Genomic DNA, 20,209 nt, shown 5'->3' on the forward strand with positions numbered 1-20,209 from the left:
GGTTTCCTTTTGTTTGCTTCTGATGAGTAGGAAGGGTCTTTGGAAACCATAAAGCCACCAAGACTGGCCAGTTGAAGTGGGTATGTTTTACACCATGCAAATATCTTGTTAAATCATTTTGAGCCAAAAGGGGGAATGCAGTAACTGAGTCACGCAATATGTATTGTGTTCCATGCAATATGTATACCATGCAACATGCATTGTGTTCAGCTGGGAGGGAAGAAGGGTTCTCGGCCATGAGCAGGGCTGAGCTTTTGTTCAGTCTCATTCCATGGGAGGGGTGCTACTTATCTACGCTTGAATAAGTTTCAAAAACATATTTTTTCATCAATATAAAAAGTTGCATCATGAATTGTGTCCAACACTAAGTCGGCACCATTAACATTCAGAACTCTTTTCTTATTGGTTGTTTTCTCCATTTGATGGTTTCAGGAGGTGGGAGGAAGTTCTCCCAGAACTCGAAATTTCCACCTCTTTTTTCGGTAAAGGATTATTATTTATGAACCAAATTGTCAACTGGTTCATGAATCTTTGTCCTTCACCGTTAGTCCCCCATGCTTTATGTACAGAATACGCTTTGCAGTGTAAGATGATTTCCTTCTCCTCTAAGCTCCAGCTCTGTTCATTTAATCTTCGTTAATTAGTCTGGAACTTAGTAGTTGTTTGTTGTGGAACAGGCAACACCTTTTTAGCTTTTAGCTTTGGTGTGGAGCTCTGTCCGAAAGTGAGGCAGTGATCTTCGTCATTGGAGAAGGTACAGTCATTATCCTTTTCAGCACACGTTCCGGCTGCTCGGTGTGGCCGCACAGATTTAGGCCTCAGCCTACAAGGGGTCTGTTTCCCTTTAGTCATTAACTGAGTTGGCGTATTTTTCTTACAGCCAGCCATTTTGCTTTGAGAGAGAGATCGAGACAGAGATAGATGGACGTCATGTACATCATATTTTATGTATAACATGTGTATGGTCACATATCAATGTGTATGTGTAAATGAAGATGTGTGTACGTGCCGCCACCACCGGTCGTCATCTCGACTTGAGAGTCACGGAGGCTGAGCGTAGCCTTCCCCATTCCTGAAGCAACCATCTTTTTCTTAGTATAGTGTCACCGCTTGTGGGCACAGTGAGTTGGTCGCACGGCATAGTAATATTAATTAGCCAATCATCAGCCAGCATTGTGACAAGCGCTATATCTATTCAGCAATGGCTACCTCTATGAAGGTGTGTATCGCTATGGTGCCCACAGAAAAAGTGCCAAATAATCTCTCCAACTGTGTGTCATGCACATATCATCTACTAAGAAACAATAAATTCGTATCTTCACACATTCATTGGGATAAGTACCGTGAATATTTGTCTCAGTGGATAGAGATGGACGGTGAACATGGTGAGATAACCAAGTCTCATTATGGGAGTCATGCCGGTGTTGAGTTTACGGATATACCCAGTGGTGCCGGCTATCATGATACCGGTTATCAACGTTTCATTTATTACTATTTTTAAAAAAAAATGCTCCAAGATAGCAAGAAACGTTGCAATTGAGCAAAGGAAGGCGCTTCAGAACTGTCGGCTGTGTCAGCCACCCTCGGCATCAATCCTCTCCCAAGAAAAAAGCTTCAATAATGCTTTTGCTGTCAGCAAAGTCATTCATTCTTCCAAGAACGTGTAATTTGTAAGAAAGAAAGCATTTTTTAAAAAATCGATATGTGCCAAAACAAGATGTGCTGACTCGAGCAGAAACAATCTTCGTGGGTCTGCAATAGATGATGTTTCATCGCTCCATGCTCCTCATCACAAAGCCCTATACCCCTCATCCACTATCTGTTCTCTCAACAAGTAAATATATTATGATTATTCATTATTTTGCTCTGATTCTTCAGGTCAATTGTTAAAAGCTGCCGCAGACAGAAAGGATTGTAGGATCTTGCTCTATTTATGGGTGAGTGACTGTGTTGCATCCGAAGTCCGATACCACAGGATATGTTTCCTGAAGTATACCAGTTATCTCATAAAGTGACTAAAGAGTGATTGTCAGTCTGTGAGCTGTGACAGGTAGGTGATGCTTTGCCAAAGAATCATCCTGGAATAGGTATTGATTGTCCACTGGATTATTTATCAGATCTCGACACATTCATGTGCATCAATCACCTTTACTTTTGAAATTTTAAGAGTTTCTACTTGACCTTCATTGTTACCAGTGCTGCCTCTTCAAGACTACTAGCACATTACCCATACAGTGATTGCAAAACACACACACACACACACACACACACACACACACACACACACACGACAGGTTATATTTTTACTCTGAGTAAAATTGCACATGTAATTCTGACAACTCCTCACCCTTTCCTCCCTCCACCCCACTAAAGCTTCAGCCTCAACCTTCCAAGCTTGTCCCATCTTTGCTCTCCCTCCTACCCCCCTCCCCCCTCCTCACCCTCCTGTTGGTGGAGTCAAGTGAACTGTCTGACCAAGGGGTGGAACTCAGACGGATACATGGCTCCGTTTATAGTGTAGATACAGTGTCTATAGAAAGTTTCATCCCCTTTCTAATTTTTCACCTTTTGTTGCCTTATAGCCTGGAATGAAATTGCATCGAATCAGCCTTTTTCCACTTTTATTTACACACTAACCCTAACAAATCTTACAAACCCACAACTTCCAAGTGAAAAACAAATTCTACAAATTTCAGAAAATTAATTAAAAATATAAAACGAGAATATATTGGTTGGATAAGTGTCCACTCCCCTGATAATAACAATTGTAAATTAGCTCAGGTGAAACCAATCACCTTCAAAATCACACACCAAGTTAGTTTGCCTCCACCTGTGTTAAATTGTCATGATTCTGATTATTTCAGGATAAAATCAGCTGTTCCTGTAGGTTTCTTCTGTTGGGGAGTGCATTTCACAGCAAATAATCAACCATGAGCTTCATTGAGCTTTCAAAAGACCTTTGTGGGATAAAGTTGTGGAAAGGCACAGATCAGGGGATGGGTATAAAAATATTTCAAAGGTTTTGAATAATCCTTGGAGCACAGTCAAGACAATCATTAAGAAGTGGAAGGTATATGGTACCACCAAGACCCTACCTAGATAAGGCTGTCCATCCAAACTGGATGACCAAACAAGGAGACTGATACAAAGGCATGTAGCTCTTTCACAGTTGCTACTGGCCTCTTGGTCACCTCTCTCATCAAAGACTGGTCACTGTGTGCATGTGACGACAATATCCCAAGCACTCTACAAGTCTGTCCTGCACGGTTTGGTGGCATAAAGGAAGCCATCACTCAGAAAAGCCCACCTTGAGTCCTGATTGAGGAATGGAAAAAAAAAAAACACTCTAGAGATTCTGAAGCCATGTGGCAAAAAGTTTGTGGTCTGATGAAACCAAGATGGAACTTTTTGGCCTCAATGCAAAACGTTACATTTGGCACAAACCCAACACAGCACATCACCCAAAGAACACCATCCCGACGATGAAGCGTGGTGGTGGCAGCATCAAGTTATGGGGATGTTTCTCATTAGCAGGGACTAGGGCACTTGTCGGGATCAAAAGGAAAATGGATGGAGCAAAATACAGGAAAATCGAAGAGGAAAACCTGCTGCCTTCTGCAAGAAAGCTGAAATTGGGACGGAAGTTCACCTTTCAGCATGACGACCCAAAACACACAGCGAAAGCTACACTGGCTTGGCTTAGGGACAAAAAGTTAAATGTTCTTGAGTGGTCCAGTCAGAGCCCTGACTTAGATCAAATCGAAAATCTGAAGCATGACTTGAAGATTGCTGTTCATCTACAGTTCTACACTCCCCTTGCAACTTGATTGAGCTTGAACAGTTTTGTTCAGAATAATGGGTTCAGCAAATATTGCCCAAACAAGGTGTGCAAAGTTGGTAGAGACCTCTCCAAACACTCACAACTGTAATTGCTGTCAAATGTGCTTCCACAAAGTATTAACTCAGGGAGGTGGACACTTATCCATCCAAGATATTCTAGTTTTGTATTTTAAATTAATTTTATGAAATTTGTCGTTGTGGGTTACGATGTGTAAATAAAGATGGAAAAAGTCTGATTCAATGCAATTTAATTCCAGGCTATAAGACAACAAAAGGTGAAAATTTTGAAAGTGGGTGTAGACTTTCTATACGCACTGTATATTATGGTTGACTATTCATATTTCACTTTTTTAACAGTTTACTGAGTTAGTGAAAGAGCACCATGGTGTTGACTTATTTTTGAGGTGAGTGCAGGGTTTTCCATTTCGCGAAGTGATTTATGTCCTGAAATATGCAGTTTCAAGATTCTTTTTTTCAGGACTGACCACCTGAAATCAATATTGGTGAAGTCATTTCCTCAGATGATGGGTTTTTTTCCCATCAATCCCATGGCAAAAATGTGTTTTCACTCGTATTCATGGACAATATCACAACAGCCACTTTTGCCAACTCTGAAAGGTGAATCACGGGACAGTGCAGACACGCTGTCTGAGTGCAATTCCATAGAATTCAATGACGGTGAAATCAGCAGCACTACCACCAAAAGACAACCTCCATGAATGACTGGACAGAATTCGCAAGGCCAATGCCCATATGTTAAACTAATATGTATGGCATATAATGCCGCTTTTATTCATCCAGAATAATGAGGTATTGTCCTGGGCTTCAGTGTCCTTGGCCTCCAAGGTCAAAAGGCTTGAATTTTCAGTGAATGGCAGTACCTATTTCTTTCTACAATACGAGCAAGGGGTGGCTGGTCTATTTTTTGTTGGGACCTAAAACACCTCTGAACACCCATTAAGGAATGTGGTCAGGGATCATTTCGAACAGTATTACCTTTCACACCGTTACAAAGGCTTCAGCACTATAGAGCGATTGAAAAAAGAAAAAAAAATGTTGTATTTTTTAAATTAAATTTAGTTTTCAGTTTGTTTGTTTTTTGCCTACAAAACTATCCAACACTCACCAATGAACCTCTGAAAGGTTGACAAAGATCCGTTTGACCATCTCTGAGAAAAATGGCGACACACACTTCAATGATTCTCCCGATGTTGTCAAATTTAAATTGGTGTCCATTTGTCAGGGCATCATTCAACTCGCTTTGAAGGGTCAAAAACGTGCCAAAGTCTGAGTTTACAGATGACGATGGGGCATTTGTATAGTTCATTATGGGCTGTTGAATTTGATAAGCAGGTATGATCACTGTGCATCATGAGACTCCGGTGGCCATCTTGAAACTAGTTTCGCTGAACAAATAAGTCACACGCCCACTATTAATATTCCGGCTGGATTTTCAAAGAAGACCCCGACTATAATTTGGGATAATGTTGATTTTGGGCAGGAAGCTCAAACTGGACATGGCACAATGAACCACACTAATGGTCTGGTGGTTCAGCGGGTGGTGAATGCTCTCGCAGATGTCATCGTCTGTGACCAGGCTGGACATGCAGAAGTCCAAGAGATTTGTTGGAGCGATGACCAGTGATCTCACCATGTAGTGGTTAGAATGGGTGAATTTCACACCTGCATGGCATTTCCACAGGTGATTGGAAAGCATTTCGCTGACACTGGGCTGCAGGATGGTGATTATTGAAGCCCAGACAGTTGCAGAAGGGTCCATAGTGTTATCTCTGGCCACAACTACAATCGGTCAATCTGGTGTCAGAAGCTTCTGCATGAAAGTCTTGACCTGTTGAAGCAATGCAAATGCCTTGATTACCTGTCACCAAAGGTGAAGGAGGTTATGTTTTCACCCTTTTTTGTCTGTGTACAGATTATCTCAAAAAGTTGTGGACGGATCCAGATGAAATTCTGTGGACGGGTTCAGTGTGTGACACTTTTGGTGAATATCTGGATCTAGATCCGACTACTAGAACTTTTAAAGTGATTCTTCACCATTGAGAGATTGGGCTAAACTGATATATAACACGATATCTCAAAACGTTGTGGACGGATTCCGACAAGACTTGGTGGACACGGGTGTGTGACAAGGAAGAATTGATTCAATTTTGGTGAAGATCCGAATCCAGATCTAGATACGAGAATTCTTTAATTTTATCAGTGATTCTTCAGCATTGAGAGATTGGGCCAAAAACGATGTATATCATGATATTTCAAAATTGTATTGGGCCTGATATGTTCTCGTGGATCAGGAATTGTGTGGCAGAGGTATGTGCTCTACCATTTGCCCTTCTAGTTATTTATTAGGTGATAAAGAGAGCCATGTCATAGCTGTGATGCAGGAAATGCACACATCAGATATAATAAATTGAGCAATTGTTTAGTCGCTGTCTGTTTCGTAACCAAAAGTACTCTCTATGGTGCTGAGATTGCCACTTTTAACATGATACATCGAAAATGAGGCAGATAATTATTCTTTTGATAAATTGCAATACTCCAGGCATGATTATTCCCTCCGTAATTGATAGTAAACCTTCTTGCTTCCTCTTTGAAAACCCTGTTCTGATATCTCTCAGAAAGTGCAGTTTCAACATTTTGGAAATGGCCAACAATGCCAAATGTCACTTGTCAAAGCCTTACTTTGGGATAACTACAATAGAACCATCATTGAATACAAGACCTTGATACTTCATATGACAGATGCTCACAGTAGGTTGTTTTGATGTGTGCATAATTAATTTACCACCGTGATTAGTTAGGAATCTGTGATTTATTGAAAACGAGGTTGGCTGTGATTATTTTTGAAAAATCCCTGTGTTTCAGTTATGATAATTATTTAAATAAAGCAAGGGCAAACTTGGAATTTTGAAAGTATGTTGCCCAGTCTTCAAAATCACCAAGTACAACAGCTCATATATGAGTGGTGTTGGAGATATGAGTCCTAAGCCCTTTGAAACCTCGCAGGTGTTTTACCGGCTGCTATTTAAACCTCCAGATACCCCCTGGTGGAAAACTTCAACACCCCACAGTACTGCATTGGACAGAGATCTCATGGAGAACTTTTTACCCAGAGTCCAGAATATAGTTGGCTATCCATATGTGAGACTTCTAGTGGCACCTCAGTCATGGAATGAAAACCGATTTCTGGCTTCTTTTCCACTTGCTGCGCACGGCCTTTTATGGTCGTATATGTGGGAGCTGAGGAAAGCCGATTAATAGAGGGAGACAGGTGAACAGGAAGCACAGATGCACCACAGTAAGTGAAGGTGGATAGCAGGTACATGAAGTGAGAGCATGGATCGGTTACTGTAGCTTAAGCTGTGCTATTGCCAGGAAAGATATACCCTTATTTATTTGTGTGAATTGTGGATGATCCATTCCAAGTTGCTTTTTTAGGGGCTACGCTGTTTGATCCGGCAAGTTAATATTCCAGAGATTCTTTGCCAAGTTGAACCGAGCATTGATGATTCATACATTTTCCAAACTTGCTAACTAACGATCAAAAATTGCAAGGGACAGGAAAGAATGAACCATGATTATGGCACCACTTCGACATTAATGTGAGTTCCCTTGCAAGGAACTTCAACGTAGGAGGTCATTCGGTCCATCAAAGCCTGTGCAATAGTTGTTCGCCAATGGTTTGTCCGTGCTCTCTTTTTTTAAACGTGGAGCATCAATCAAGGAAGCAGCAAATACCATTTTTGGTCTTTCGTGTGACGGTCGGGGTTTGAACCACTGACTTCCCAGACTCGGAGCGGACGCTCCAACCATTATGCCACTGAGTATGGGAGGTCTGTTTTGCCATGGACTGAAAATGGGGAATTCAAGTCGAGCCACGGTAACTTTCATGTAATGAAGGACTTACTTTGATGAAGTCGAATTGGTGCGTGTGCCAAGTCTCCTCTGAGAGCGGATACGTGTCGTAAAGAATTCCTGTTTCAGAAGGGAGAAATTATAGTTGAGGAGCAACGAATCGATTGTAGAGCCCACACAGATAATTTAATCTTCATGTCCTCGACATGTAGTACAGAAAATTAAAAAATCCATACATACCATCAAAATGGCCCTTTGGCAATGTGGGCACCACGTCTTCCCACAAGCCTTTCAGGGGCACAATCTGTGAGTGGGATGTGGTTACTATAGTGGGGACATTTGATCACACTGCATATATTAAAAAATAAAATCATGCACAGTCTAAATACTTGTAAAGTTAATTTTTCGGTCCTGGTTGCATTTTTCGAATCACAAATACTATGAAAGTAAGTTTGAAGAGTGAATTTTGTTGTTGTATGCCATGCCAGAGTTGGCATGCAAACACATCCTTGCCTTGTGTGGCTGGTGTGCTGCCCATTCCTGCAGCCGGGCAAAGACTCCATCATTGCACTCGATGATCCAGTGTTCTTTTATAGGAAACTCTTCGATTTTGCTGGCTGCAATTGCCATTCCAAAGCCAATCTCCAGCACACGTCCACCTGTCGAAGAACATAGTGGATGGAAATGTGGCTCGCAGGGATACGTTTTCCACTTATTGTGTCTAAGTGGGTTTAGGAAAATAATAATTGAGGCTGGGTAACGGAGGAGTATGCATCAGTCAAAGTAACTATTTGTAGAAGAAAAATTTATCATGCAAACATTTATTTTTCAAGAGAGGAAGGATCAGGTAGAGAGACAGAGAGAGAGACAGAGACAGAGACAGAGACAGAGACAGAGACAGAGACAGAGAGAGAGACAGAGACAGAGACAGAGAGAGAGAGAGAGAGAGAGAGAGAGAGAGAGACACACAGAGAGACAGAGAGAGAGAGAGACAGAGAGACAGAGAGACAGAGAGACAGAGAGACAGAGAGACAGAGAGACAGAGAGACAGAGAGACAGACAGACAGACAGACAGACAGACAGACAGAGAGAGAGAGAGAGAGTAAGAAGGTTATTTTCATTCAATGTTTAACAGGCTGTTTTCAGGAATAGAGAAAGTGTGCGATCCAAGAAGGATGCTGACCTCGAGTGAGTGTCATTTTGAGAAAGTTGAGCAAACGGGGCATCTGCCAGGCTGTCTCAAATACCGAAGATATGTCCGAGGAAATTTGAAGTTCAGGGTCTCTTTCCATTGTGTCACCAGGAGGAACATGCCCAGTGTTGAGTTGACCAAGGTGGAAACTATAAACTTATGGTTCAATAACTGAGTTGGAAAAAAAAATTGCATGATGCCTTGACTTCATCACCTTGTACTATTGGGAGGAGTTATGCCATTTTTATGGAATGTTATTTTGGCCTCTTTTCCAGAGTGAGTTGAGACTCCAAAGAAAAGTATGTTCTTCTTCTTCTTTTTCATATGCAGCACAAGGCTGCAAGATGGCGTCATTGGCTGAGGGTGCAGCTGTGCTGCTGATGCAATGGTAAGGGTAGGATGCAACCCCAACCATTTGCTGGTTAGGATAGGAATTCGGAATTTGGCCATGGTGCCGGCGATAGCTTGCCTCCACTTCAAGGATTTGCTGAAGAGTAGACAAACCTGGAAAGAAGAGCAATGTCTGTAAACACGGGCACCAAAGGTGGAGGAAGTGTCTTGGCTTGCAAAGACAGTCTCAAACTTAGTTGGTTGGAAGAATCCCTGATTCATTTTGTGTTTGGTTTAGAGGGGTGGCTGTGTCTGGAACACGAGCCTTTTAACTTTATTATGAAGTGCGGAAAATGGTAAAAAGAGGAGACAGAGAGGAAGACCGGACGATAACAGCAGCCGGCCTGAAAAATCCACATCACTTGGTAGACAATGACAAAGGATGTGTGACCAGGTAGTTTTCTAGGATCTACAATGACCCAATTAGCTTTCAAGCTCCAGCCACAGTTTTCAAGTATTACATCCTAATTGCATAATAGTGGGGCAACTTAGCATAACAATTGTGCATTTTATGAGGAAAGCACCAAATTTGGCACACTAGTAACCTATCATATTATGAACAGATTTGGATATTGGGCGAACTCAAATTCAGCCGCTGATGGCTGTGGCAGCCATTTTCCAAAATGGCCGCCAGTGGTTACTATAATTTCACTCCAACATTGGTTTGAACATTTATTAAAAGCTGAATTAAGAAAAACATAACCTGGAGCCACCTCAAGTTTAAAGATAGCCGCCATTTTGCAAGATGGCTGCTAATTATTTGTTGTACCGGACGACAATCTCACTCATAGAAATTGGTTGTTGAGAATGGTGGCAAACGAATCAAGGGCTGCATCTGATTGATATGAATACCAACATCGCTTATGTAAAGTCAGTAGTTGTTGAGCATGGTGGCAAACGAATCGTGGGCTGCGTCTGATTGATATGAATACCGACATCTCACTCATAGAAATTGATCGAGAGATGTCTGATCTAAATGTTCTGAATCAGTGACACAGTCTGCTCTGTTTATATTCTCTCGATTTTGTGAGCACTCTCCCTCACACACACACACACACAAAGCTGTGCATTCAAGTGCGGCCTTTTTGCACTTGCAACGCTTCAGACAGCTCTTCTTGCACTTGCACGATGCTAGCTCATAGCAGGTGTGGTCTGCTTTGGGTAGCTTCGTCCATTGTGGCTCGTACACCCCGTCATTCTTGACCCAGCCCCTGCTGGATGGAGGAGGCAGCTCTGGCGTTAGTAGCAGTGTTTGACCCCACACATGGCCTCCTTGGTAGGCCGCCCTCTTCACATGCTCCTCCAGAGCTGCCTTGGTTGGTGGGATCAGCTGCACGTTGTTCTTCTTCGCAAAGAGTTTCTTCCGGGCCTTGTCAATGTTGTTGCACGTGCTGGTTCTGTCATAGAGCAATATGACGAACATCTCGATGGTGTGCATGACATCGTCTGGTATGCCACTTGGTGCAGAGGATAGCTTCAGCAGTGCGTCTGTAAGTTTTGGCGAAACGGTCCAGATTGTCCAAGCAGTCTTCTTACCATGTCCAGCAAAGCTAGATACAGTGTCACATCTAGTCAGAGCGTGAAACATTGGGAGTGCCTGTGCCTTCTCTGGTCCTAGGCCAGCTGCTATTCCGTGGGCTGCCAGGTACAGAAAACTCTTCCCAGTGCCAAATGCTAGCCACAGTTCATTTTCTGGTTGCAGTCCCTGGGCCACTGACACAGCCAACACCACAACATCGATGTCAACTGTCTTGATCAGTATCTTGTGGTGACCATGGTTGGCTGCATGGGATGCATGCAACAACATTCGACTGTCAGCTTCTTCGTGGCTGCATGGGGCGAGCAAAGCCAGGTCTAGCAGCGGTGGCTTGCTCAGGACTGCCTCTCCATCAGTGATAACCAGCTGCTTGTCATCCTGGTCAAACCACCTGAAGATCGCTTCTGATAGGAACTTGAACAGCTCGGTCTTGTTGGTGTCCACTCGGAGGAAGTTCTGCCAGTTTCCAGGTATAACTGCTGCTCCGACCATGCGTCTACACACTCCTTTTCCACGCTTTGATCTTGCACTGCCTTTCAGTGAATCAGCAACGTAGCGGTCCCAGACCACGCCCAGGCGTGACACAGTCTGAAGCTTTGTTGACAGGTATGGTATGAAGACATCCTGGGCATAGTCATCAAAGTTCTTGGCGACCGCAGGCTTCAGCATCTGGACAATGACTGCCCCATCAAGAACTAGGCTGGTGGTATCAGGAGCCTCTGATTGGGCATTGGAGAATTCTTCAAAGCATTTGAGGAGATCACTCTTCATACCTAGACGGACACTTTCTCCATCAGAGAGAGCTGGAGAACACGCTTGATTCTCATGACGAAAGAACTCTTCAAGGTTTCCATCCCTCGTCTGGCAACCGATGTAGAGCCGTGAGAAAAGTACCACGTCATTCCTGAGAGGCCAGCTGCTGTTTCCCTTTGCTCACACTTCTCGGGGTGGAAGTGCTAAACACCTTCAGCTTGTTCCGACGAATTGCATCATCAATTGGCTTGGTCCTTTCCACCAGGCATTATCTGGTGAAAGCCTGGAACTGCTCTTTGCCAATCTTCTTCACATTCCTGACATTCTCAACTGCAGCAGGACCTGCAATTTCCTTTGTGTCAAGGACAACCAGATCCATGCTCTCTTCCTCAAAGGGGTTGCCAAGCTCTTCTACGACGCTGACAAGGGCATGGACATCCTTGGTGAAAGAGGTTTGCACACTTGGTGTCTGGTTGTGATTACGTGTGTCCTCTCACCTCTCCCAGTGTTAACGGCCATCTTGGAACTCTTCTATGGCCCTGGCAACTTCTGGCCCAGCAATCATCCAACGCCGCAGGGCACTTGGGTTATCAGTGAGGCCGACTGCTGCACCATCTCCTTTGATGCATGCGTTGTTCTGTTCATGTGCCTGATCGATTGGGATCGAAGAGAACACGTTCTTCGTCTTCTGTACAGTGAAATTGCCATCCATAAATTCTCTAGCTACATCTGGGTGCTTCGTTGGGAGTGCAATCATGCCCCTCAGGTGAACAGGGACCCACCTGGTATAGTGTGTGTGGTCTAATGCATGGAACCATGGGACCAGTTCCGTCACGGCATCAAAGTACATCGTGAATGAAGCCTGCCGCAGGGAATGCACGTAGACCAGTACCAACATCTCTAGTTCCAGCACAGTTGCCCAGTACTGAAAGTTGGGAATGTCTTCTCCTCTCTGGTGACACCATTCTTCGAACTCAGGCAGGTCTTCTGCATCATCAAAATACATCATACAGTGGCGTTCATACGCACGGTGTTGCAAGATGTGCAGTGCCGCTGCAGTGATTTGATGAGCTCTTCTTGTGCGGGTGACGTGGGCAGCTCGCAGGAAGGAGTCGGCTGTCCCTGGCGTTGCAATCTTAGCTTGCACCAAGGCTTGTACCCAGCCACTTCCACGCAGCCAGTCACCCAGCGTCTTCAGGGCGGCCATCTCGATGTGGAGCCCACCAAACATCACTACCATCTTTTCTTCACCATACTTCTCTGGCCACTTCCACTGAATCTGCTTTGGTGACGGCACATCGACAATTCACACCCATCATCTGAGTTACATGGCTTCATTCCCAATGCAACTGAATTCATCCATATTTAGGTTACTTCGAGCCGATGTGCTGAGATGTGTTGCGATTGACTGTAAGAGTCAATAAAAACGCAGTTTCAGAAAACGGAAGGGTTACTCAACAAACTGACCAAAACAAATTAGCTTAGCCATGAAAATGGAAACTAGAATGGAGAACTACTTACAAATGGTTTGGCATTGCCGTCAATCGAACGAAGATAACCCGAAAACTAACGAGTTTTATCATGGTAAAGATATCTCGCCAACACGCCGGTACGAAGAGAGAACTTCCTCACTCAGTAGCAAACTGGAACTGGCACCGTGAAGGCAGAACGGAAATACATGCAGAACCTCGTAACCCGGTAATCCATGACTGAGATAATCCTATGACCAAACTGCACCCCGCAAACCAAACTCAACTTGATGAACTACGGTTAACAATGGGATAGCATAGAGAACTCTATGGGCACAGAACAAAATAACGATGAATCGAGTCAATAAGTGTAAGCTGGAAACTCAACCGTGCGCGATTCCGGGGTCAATGTGCACGCACACCACTTCTACTACCATGTGCCAAGCCAATAGTGCTATGAATGTTTATCATTGGTTTTCATTCAGAATCTGTGTCTTAATAAGACTAATTAGTCCACTTTAACTTTTTTTTCTCAACCAAATCAAATTGTTACTTTCTTTGACCATTATTAGTAAATAAACTTTCACTATCAACCTGCATTCCTCTCCAGTAAAGCAGATATGCGTCATAACAGTAGCCACTGGCGGCAATTTTGAAAAATGTCTGCCACAGCCATCAGCGGCTGAATTTGAGATGGCCCAATATCCAAATCTGTTCATAATGTGATAGGCTACTAGTGTGCCAAATTTAGTGCTTTCCTCACAAAATGCACAATTGTTATGCTATATTTAGCTAAGTTGCCCCACTATAACCTGGGGATGGTGACTAGATCGAAATCAGATCTGAAATGCAAATCGATTAGTGCATCTCGTCGAGGTTGATCGGATCATACTCTCTTCTTTCAGTAAACACAGGTCCCTGTCTGTGTAAAGTGAAAGGCTAAGACCTATACTCAATGTTAGCTTTATCCCTTTAATGACTTATCTCCATTGTCTCGTTATCTGTTAATCTGTGGGCCGTGGGGAATCATCCGTGCAATTCATCGTACCCAAAGCCTCCAATGCAAAATTATAGGCAACAATCAAACTGTACATTAAGGTTCCTGATGAAAATTTGAATCACTGTGAAATGCAAAACAAAAAGAACAAATCTGTAATTGCCAAAGTGCTGGGGGATAAAATAGTGGCAAGCCTGAACATACCTCGAGAAGCTGCGATGGAGGCCAGTTTGTGCATGTACGGTGTTTCCCAGCGCTCCATCACTGGCTTTCCCATGATCTCCAGGTGTGAATCAGATTCATCAAATTCGGCTTGAGCGTTATGCCATTCTTTCTGACAGTCCTCCCCTGCCGAGAAGATACTCGCCTGGGTCGCCATGCAACAGTTGCGGTTGTTCAACAGTACCAAAGCTGTTGATGCAGCAGTGATGGACTTTGGCTCAGTCTGAAAAGGGGAGGAGGGAAAGGTGGGTTTTGGGGAGGGGATATGAGAGGTTTCAAGAATGGTTGAGTGACTGGTTTTGTTTACTCCCTTGGCTAAAGTCCAGTTTGTCGATTACAGTATACATGGTGATTGCTGGAGGATCGAAGAGGCAAACTTCCAAAGGATGAATGAATAAAATCAATTGTTCTGTTGATAGGAATGTTTTTTTCCTTTAAATCGTGGATTATTGAAGAAATAGTGGAGAGGTGGCTCAGGGAGAACCGACGCACAATCAAATGTCCATCCATGCCCCAAAGTGCAATCTTTTTCTTTTTTTTTAAGGCAAGGGTCAAGGCTCATGAAAGAGCTAAAAGAAAAAGGCCAGCAAGTTGACAAACTACCAAAAGGTATGGTGGACGCAGACATACACGAGGAGGAAAAGAGGAAATACGGGAAACAAAATTGTTTCCTACAATGCGCATATGGTATCCCTCTGTCATACCAGCTCTCTTTCATGACTTGGTGCTGAAAATTTGACAAATTGTAATGATCACTGAACTTGTGTCACATCGTGCTACTTTGACTCCAACCAATAACAGTTGGCACAACTATCTCCACAAACAGCAGTTTTGTTTGGACGGATATATTAACTGACTGTTATTGCAGACTTTTATCTCTGCGTAAAGTTGGGTATTCGATCTGACCCTTCAGTGAATGCAGCTTGTCTGAATGATTTGTCTGTATTGATGAAAACTATTAAATGAGTGACATATTCATCTGAGATGTTGAACTAGTCTAGGACAAGGATGGGTGGTCCAATTTTTTGTTGTTGTTGTTGACACCCATGGAAGAGTGAGAGCAAGTTGGAGGGGGGGATACCCAGGGGGCAAGAGTGGTCAACCAGACACGGTCTGCTATAAAAGGTTGTTGTATATGGTTGGATTCCTTAGACCACCAGCATCGACTTCTGGGTGGACAACCTTTCCAACAGGCTACTGTAACTCTGCAATTAAAGATGGCGTCCAAGATGGCCGCCATATTTTTAAATCACCATAACGTCCTCAATTGTTATAGACGGGGTCAATTTTCAAAAAATCTTAACCCGGAATGAAAATGGTGTTAATTTATGGCATACAAGCTTTTTTTTAGGGGTATTGAAAGGTTCTGAACCCAAATCTGCTGTATGCCCAGCACAAAAATGGCCCATAATGCCTCAAAATTGAGAAATCCAAGATGGCCACTACCGACGGGCTGAAATGTATTTATGTACAAATCTTTTTGACTAAACAAGGTAGAAACTTGAATAAAATGTGCTTTTGTAGGTTTTCATATATGGGGGATCCAACGCCATATTCAGTTTTGAGATAAAATGTGGAAAGAAAACTGCTTGAAACTCATATTTATTGCAAAAATTGTCTTTTTTGAAGATGAATAATTTGTCGACCAGATAAGATCCACAAGTAGGTTGATCCTATGTGTCCAAGAATAAATTACTTAGTTTGCAGTTTTTTTCCAGTTAGGATTGTCTGCATTCCTTGTTACTGCAGATCGTCGCTGCAGCCGGTCACATCACAGGAGGAGTGACGTCACAGTCAAGCATGTAGTCAAGCATATCAGAAGTTTGCATGTAAGTGTAGCGTATCAATAGTTTGCATGTACTCTAGTTGCTAGTATGCATAACATGGTGGTGGTTTTGTTGCAGGTGATTGCATGAGCGGTACGATGATGACACAGGCAGAGAAATGGGTGCTGGAGGAAGCTTGTCACTGAAAAAGGAACCCAAAAGATGCCAGGACACTGACATTGACGACAGAAAGTGCATCATATGTTAGACTTGGTGCAAAGGGACTATATGATATTGTTGTGGGCCAGGGTTCAGTGGCGATAAACGACCACGAGGTGGAGCAGTGGAGTGATCTCCCACCGAACACCCAGAATTTAGGTCGTGACTCTTGGATAAGTCCGAAAGGTCACGGGTCCCTTAGCAGACTGTGGTTGCCAATATTTCAATGGCGTGGGGTAGGGTTAATTGCCTAATTTCAATATACCTAAGTACATGCGTCATCCAACTACTGGGGAAAACCACACCCTCGACGAACTTTTCCCCAACCGAGTCGCTATCACAGACTCAGGTCCGGCGTAACCGAGCGGAATCTAGCAAAGCCGTGCCGGACCAAATGAACAATTTACGGCACGAACGGCCTCACTAATTCTCAATACACACCTTGCTAGGCCAATGGGAGAAAGCACAGAAAACGAGCTGGTTCATTTAACAGGGGTTTATTTATAACAATAATTGGGAGGGGAGACATAGAGCAGAGTTATCACAGATAAAAAATGCAATCCATGTACAATGAAAAACACAACAATTTCTACTTATACAGACTGACGCCACACACACACACACACACACACACACACACACACACACACACACACACACACACACACACACACACACACACACACACACACACACACACACACACACACACACACACACACACACGGTGGCCACGGCCTGTATTTGCACCTGCCCGCCTCGTGCGGTCTGCTCGAGCTTGTCCGGTGGCGGGACTCAAACCCACTGCCAACAACACAGCACCAAGCACCAGGGACCAAGAACGGCAATATGGATTCCAGCCAGCACGGGAATGGACCAGATGAGAATGCTAGCAGACAAGATGAGGCTTCCTCTTTTTCTCCTTTACGACGGGGCGAACCTTCTTGCTTTTACGAGGCGAACCTTTCTTGCTTCGACGGGGCGAACCTTTCTTGCTTTTACAAGGTGAACCTTTCTTGTTTCGATGAGGCGAATCATTCTTGCTTCGACAAGGCGAACCTTTCTTGCTTTTCTCGACCACTCGCCACCTTGGCTTATCCTCCCCCTCCCCCGTGGGTCAAGGGCCCTGCTCTGAGGGACTCGCCTCCGGATTGGACGAAGGGTTGTCGGGCGACTCGTGGCCGCCCTTCATTTGTCACGCCAAACACTCCATCTGGCTGGGCGGGGCCGTCCCTGAGGTGGTCAGCCCCCCATGATTGGCTGGGGTGCGCATGCGATGCTCGCCCTTCGCTCATTAGCTGAAGGAAACGCTCTATGCCCCTCCTTGGAGCGGAGCCTCAATCCGAAGCGACGGAGGCTCCGCCCACACCCTCAGCCAAAAACATGTGGGCAATGGCGACCGGGTTGAGTGCGGGACGGTGTCGCTGTTGTTGTTGTTGTTGTTGAAGATGTAAAAAAAAACCTAATTAAAAAATAACTCGTAGCACACACACATAAAATTCCCATTAGACATAGGGGATGGATTCTAAGTACACATACTTACCAAATTAACTGAACTACGGGGACTCTGGCTGTTTGTGTGCACAAGGTTTCCAAATCCGTAACAATATCACAACAGACAAACTAGTTTTGGCCATGAAGGCTCGACAAGATGAGACATTTGAGAGACTCAAACATGACTCGGCTACTGGTACATGGCTGACAGACAAGATACCCAAATGGCACAGAAAGTGTAGAAAGTGTAACACGAATGAGAAGAGTAACAAACTTGCTGAAAAGAAGAACCAAGGAAGAAGTGATGCTGAAGACTTGAACCAGCCTGGGTGCAGCACCTCTTCCCAGCATTCAATGTTAACCAGGATCAACACGCCAACATTTAATGCGAAGAATGCATGACTCATCTGCAACAAACGGTGGATGCGTGGAAAAGAGCCAACATGCAGAGTATCCACAGATAACAGTCAGTAGAATAATCATAGATAAGGCAAAGCAACTAAAAAGAGAGGACATTCTCTTCATACTGGTTGGTAAAGGACATGACATGGTGACCAATGATATATCACACTACAAGCCATGCATGGCTGCATTCAAAGCACATCGTGTCCCGACTGAGAAATCAACAAAACAAAACCTGTTAGATCTTCTTTTTAGATAGGTCTTGAAAAGGTATTTAAAAAGAGAGGGAAAGGGAGAGGGGCTGGGCCACGAGGTTGGCTCTCATGCTTGCTCTTGATTGCCCCTGCTCCCAGAAACGGTTGAATTCACCCAGTCACCTGACAACCCCAACCACAAGCATCTCCATTTTTTTTCCCACCATCACATTTGTGCAACTTGACAAAGAAATGCAAATTTTTCTTAATCTCACGTGACAACGAAGAACACAGCTTCGTTGGTCAGAGGGAACACTGAACGTATCCTCCGACGAAATAAATTGAACTAGGGAATTCGCTATCCCCTCCTCGCTGCCGTTCTGCTTTGTCTTTGAGACACGTGCCAGACACATCAAATGAACTCATTGGCAACTTGGAAGACTTCTGCTCACACCTGTTCATTACAATCAGAATTGTTCAACAACTACATAAGATGGTGCTCTTACACTCGATTATAGGGTGTCCTCTTACAGGGTGTCTGCTCGCATCGTCGGTCAAAGATCCCAGGGTCTATTTTGCGGAAAGTAGGCAAGTTATTGCTAACACCCTGATCAGATCACAAATTCCTCGCCAAATTACCTTCAGTCGAACACCTTGCCAGCCTGTTCTAAAAAAACCTTCCCTTCCCGACCCCAAAAGAGAATAATGGATGAAATCAACAGGGCCTTGATCAAGGTATGCTAACTGTCGTGGGGAAGGAAGCATGACACTGACATTTTGGGTGGTAACCCTTCGCCTGAACAAAAAGGTTAGCATTCCTCATCAACATTTTGTTGATTTCATCCAATCGACCTCTCCACCGACACAGATCGACACTTCACCAGCTCTTCCTTCGACGCAACGTGAGGAAATAATGGACAATGTCCGATGTTAACGCACAATACGTACCACTACCACAAGCACCTATAACAGAGATATCGATAAACACGCATACCTACAAAACACATACGATGGACTGGTAAGATAGCCTCGAGGTATGCACACTTGCATCTGAGTTGTCTACCCTGGGTTTGAATCCCGACCCAGCTATAACCTGTCATCCTGGTGTTTCGCATGCAGGGTGGGTCATAAATGTTGTGCCATCCCTCGGTTGGACGTTAAAACTGGGTGTCCCGTCTGCCAGCATTAGTTGATGGACACTGAATATCCCACGGTGTACTTCGTGAAGAGTCCACAAGCTCTTGCCCACATCTTGAACAGATTCAAAATTCCTGCTCTGACCAAGAGGGGACACTACGTCAGCAGCACAACTGCAGCCCCAGCAAATGATGCTATTCGCAGTCATGTGCTACATTCCAAATCATAAGACGACGTACCAATAAACACATGTACCTACATACACGTACCGATAAACACATGGACCACACTCAAAACCCGTGTAGGCCTACCTATGACCGCAGAAGCCTTTAACACTCGTACGTATAACCCCAGAAGCCTTTAGCACGCACTCTGCTTACTGTAGGCCAGAGGCGGTGGCTCTTTCACCAAAGCTTTTTGTACGTTGGTGAACTCTAAATATATCTAAGACCAAGCATGCTCCCTCCCTCCTTCGCCACCCCTTCCCCCAAAAGCAATCCTCACTCCAAACCCTCCCCGAAATCCAGTGCAGTCTTATTCAGCTAGTCAAGCTCATTGACCATTGTGATTTTGGTGCTGCAGAACCCTAAGTTGGTTGCAGTGTGATCGCCATTGAGCTCTCTATAAGTGTCTGGCAAGGTGGTATACTCTGGGTGCAATCCCCTGTGGTCTGTGAGATCACACTTCACTTTAAACGACCATCTGAAACATTTGAGGATGCCTT

General features: G+C 44.1%; 1 protein-coding gene and 1 pseudogene across 2 annotated transcripts in view; both read right to left on the reverse strand.

Annotated features, from left to right (window-relative positions):
- Positions 1-19,952, reverse strand: part of GAMT (guanidinoacetate N-methyltransferase) — a 57,500-nt gene extending 37,548 nt beyond the window's left edge. The window contains exons 1-6 of one of the 2 annotated variants that reach the window (XM_085895660.1): positions 19,797-19,952; positions 18,031-18,159; positions 14,256-14,496; positions 8,227-8,372; positions 7,954-8,017; positions 7,766-7,833 (exon numbers count right to left, since the gene is read on the reverse strand). In XM_085895660.1, coding sequence (XP_085751786.1) covers positions 7,766-7,833; positions 7,954-8,017; positions 8,227-8,372; positions 14,256-14,496; positions 18,031-18,159 — 648 coding nt within the window. In that variant the 5' untranslated portion in view covers positions 19,797-19,952. The remainder of the gene's footprint in view (positions 1-7,765; positions 7,834-7,953; positions 8,018-8,226; positions 8,373-14,255; positions 14,497-18,030; positions 18,160-19,796) is intronic. The other variant, XM_085895661.1, reaches the window with a different exon arrangement.
- Positions 9,978-12,891, reverse strand: LOC147020347 (uncharacterized; annotated as a pseudogene).
- Positions 19,953-20,209: the final 257 nt, after the last annotated feature.

Source organism: Eptatretus burgeri, chromosome 9, assembly GCF_056783735.1.
Source record: "Eptatretus burgeri isolate ZD-2024b chromosome 9, Ebu_testis_v1, whole genome shotgun sequence".
Taxonomy (NCBI): domain Eukaryota; kingdom Metazoa; phylum Chordata; class Myxini; order Myxiniformes; family Myxinidae; genus Eptatretus; species Eptatretus burgeri.